This window comes from Meriones unguiculatus, chromosome 1 (genome assembly GCF_030254825.1).
Source record: "Meriones unguiculatus strain TT.TT164.6M chromosome 1, Bangor_MerUng_6.1, whole genome shotgun sequence".
NCBI classification, from domain to species: domain Eukaryota; kingdom Metazoa; phylum Chordata; class Mammalia; order Rodentia; family Muridae; genus Meriones; species Meriones unguiculatus.
Window position 1 is genome coordinate 175685879 of NC_083349.1, and position 3715 is coordinate 175689593.

Sequence of the window (3715 nt, forward strand, 5' to 3'; positions counted from 1 at the left end):
ATCACAGAATATGACCAGAGAGGAATGAATGCATCTTGTATTGGTCTTACAAAACGCTTCTCATAGAAGTACTATTCTGAGATCTACCAATTCAATAATGAAGTCATTCTTGGTCCATTGCTCCTTTACCACAGTGGTGAATTATGTGACTAAACTTATACTATTGTATTTCTCCCCAGGAATTATCCAAGTTAGAACAAGAAAGCACAATCACGCTGCTGTAGAAACACAAGCACAGCTTCTGTGAGGAATTGAGCTCTGCCTTGCAGGCTGGTAGGACTGTGTGCCTGTGTCAGATTCTCAGAGCAACAGTTTCAAAATGGAAACAACTATATTGATCAGTCAGCCAGTAGATCCACTAGAGTCAGAATTACAGCAAGAAAACAGTTCTGTGAATCCAGCTTCAAATTGATAGGGAAGAAAACATTTGTTTACCCTGTTGATTCTAAGTATGATAAAATTAATTACTATGTGTTATAAACAGTAATATGTATGACAACATATATTATAGAGAATTTGAGAGAGGAAGAAAAAATAAAACACTTTGTTTTAAACTGAATTTAAAGGACAGATTTTGTATTCATTCTAAAAGGTTATTGTCAGTGTTAATACCAAAATCCTAGATGTCTTTTGTTCTTCCTTTGATCATGCAGTCATCTGCTGTCCCAAGGAAACAGAAGAACCAGTTGTTTTTGTTTTGCTTGTCTGCCTTGATGAGAGATGATGATCTCCACAGAAATCTTTAAGTTTCTGTCTCTCCTAAACATACTCACACACACACACACACACACACACCACACACACACACACACACACACACCGAGAGAGAGAGACAGAGAGAGAGAGACAGAGAGAGAGAGAGAGAAGATACAGAGGCAGAGAAGGAGAGAGAAAAAATATAGATGATGCCAAAAAATATACTCATTTCTCTGCTTTAAACTTAGAGCCTTCAGACAATATAATGAGAAGATAATGGGGTCTGCAAATCATTCCGTGGTAATCGAGTTTATCTTGGCTGGACTCTCAAGCAAACCAGAGCTGCAGCTGCCCCTATTCCTCATCTTCCTTGCAATCTACCTGCTTACAGTGCTGGGCAACCTGGGCATGATCATCCTGATCCTGCTCAGCTCCCACCTGCACACCCCCATGTACTTCTTCCTCAGCAGTCTGTCCTTCATTGACCTCTGCCATTCCACCATCATTACCCCAAAGATGCTGGTGAATTTTGTGTCAGAAAAGAACATCATCTCTTACCCTGAATGCATAACTCAGCTCTTCTGCTTTCTTGTCTTTGCTATTGCAGAGTGTCACATGTTGGCTGCAATGGCATATGACCGCTATGTTGCCATCTCTAACCCTTTACTTTACAATGTAACCATGTCTCATCATCTCTGCTTCTGGCTTACAGTGGGAGTCTACATATTGGGTATTATTGGATCATCGGTTCACACAGGCTTTATGTTAAAATTGGTTTTTTGCAAGACCAATGTGATCAACCATTATTTTTGTGATCTTTTTCCACTCTTGGAGCTATCATGCTCCAGTATATACATCAATGAGCTGCTGGTTCTTTTCTTGAGTGCATTAAATATCCTGACACCTGCTTTGACCATCCTTATGTCTTACATCTTCATCATCGCCAGCATTCTGCGTATCCGCTCCACTGAGGGCAGGTCCAAAGCCTTCAGCACCTGCAGCTCCCACATCTCCGCTGTTGCTATCTTCTATGGTTCTGCTGCATTCATGTACTTACAGCCATCATCAGTGAGTTCGATGGACCAAGGGAAAGTGTCTTCTGTGTTTTATACTACTGTTGTCCCCATGCTGAACCCATTGATCTACAGCCTGAGAAACAAGGATGTCAAAACTGCCATAAAGAATATTCTTACCAGGTAATCATGGCAGATTTATAAATGGAGTGTTGTCATACTAAAAACAAGTATTTATTTAGCCTATGTATGAGGTTTGTGAAATATTAGAATAGCAATAATGATGTTTCTCTGTAACGATTTTCCACAATTCTCCTCGTGTATACTGCCTTTGAACCTATGCTGCAAGGTCCAAAAAAAATAGCATATAGATAAAAATTCTTGAGGCTTAAGAAACACTAGTTCTATTTTTTATTAGCAGTGCCAATGATGGTAGTAGTAGTGCTGAGGCCAATTATGAGGAGGAGGGTAATGGTGATAGTCATTACATTCGTCTTTGAGATTTTGCGAAATATAATTTACCCCAGAACTTCAAATGGATACTTTATATAATAACCCCAGTACCTCTCAGGGTAAGTTTTCGTGTTTATTCATCATTTACAAATGAAAAATAAATGAATGCCCAGTGTCTTGAACATAAGATGTGATTGAGCATGTACAGTTTTGATACTGGGCCATGATATTTCTCAAAATGTTGGGTTAGGGTAATTGTGAATATATATAATGCATATTGAAAACCCCTTCTGTATGAATTAAGTATACATAGTATCCTATCTGACTGTATTTATATGTTTAATAACTCCCGAGATATTTTCATTTTTATTTCTTTTAGTATAATAAAAAATAACAAAATACTTCACTCTAGATTCATCCAAATATCATGATTTCTGTGGTACGAGCTGTAGTTTTTGGGTCAGGATGCCGAGTGTCCCATCAGCCCTGCTTTCTCTGATTTGGGAGAACTATACTGCTTTTGCATCCGTTCATATGAATTGCATGTTTAGGACTCATTATATAAATCGGATGTGATTGACTACAACCTGTGATTTTATTCCTTCCCTATTTTGTTGTTATCCCTTTCCTATTAGTCTCATTCTCCATTTCCTATTTCAATGTACCACTGCTTCTGGATGTGATTGCAATCGACATAATTACCTACACTGTGGCAACCCTAACAACTGACAATGTGATCACAGTCAGAACCAGTCCGGCGCAGCTCACTGAGGGAAAGTCAAGCCTTCAGCAAATGCATCACCTTCATGACGGTGGTTAACATCTCTTTTTGTTGTAACATTCATGTACTTAAGACCATCATCAGTCAGATTCAGAAACAAAGAGAAAGTATTGGCTCTGTTTAATTCTATCTTGGCATGTGTCTGAATTCCCTGACCTATAGTATTAAGAAGAACTGCTTCAGTGTTGCCTAAAAAGATAGAAATATTATTATTGTTAACGAAAATAGTCAAAGAAAAGATGACCTTCTAAACCTGTTAGTGACTATTATATTGTCTGAATAATCTGTTGCATATTGGTGCATATCTTAAGATTGCTAACATTGTCTCTCGTTTTCATTATTTTTTCTTCCAATGAACATTGAGATCATTTGCTATCTTTTGAGTTATCTTTAATAGTGAGGCATATATTAGAATAAATATTAAAATTACATGAGAGACTTAATTCCAAATCCATTCATTTGCCTGTCTTTTTCTACCAAATGATATGAATTCAAGGGAATGTATTCAACCATAATGAAAATCCCATCATACAGTGTAAATACTAAAGTCCTTTATTATATGCAGTCAAAGATAGCACAAATCGGAGCTGAATACTATCTTTAATTTCTAGTTTGAACTCTATATCTTACTTTGGCAACTTAATCATAACTTTAAGATATGAGCTACAGATATGGTTACGTGCTGAGATTGCATGAATCTATATACCTCTGCCTTTCCCTTTGCTTTTCCATGCAGTATTTTATGTTTGTTATCTAGCTTCACTAAAAATTA

At 37.3% G+C, this 3715-nt stretch overlaps 1 protein-coding gene across 1 annotated transcript; it reads left to right on the plus strand.

Annotated features, from left to right (window-relative positions):
- Positions 1–972: 972 nt before the first annotated feature.
- Positions 973–1896, plus strand: LOC110562669 (putative olfactory receptor 8G3). Its single transcript, XM_021659498.1, has one exon. The coding sequence runs from the start codon at positions 973–975 to the stop codon at positions 1894–1896; it is 924 nt and encodes a 307-aa protein (XP_021515173.1).
- Positions 1897–3715: the final 1819 nt, after the last annotated feature.

Coding starts and splice junctions, on each gene's coding strand:
- LOC110562669 (XM_021659498.1), top strand. CDS start 973: ATGGGGTCTGCAAATCATTCCGTGGTAATCGAGTTTATCTTGGCTGGA.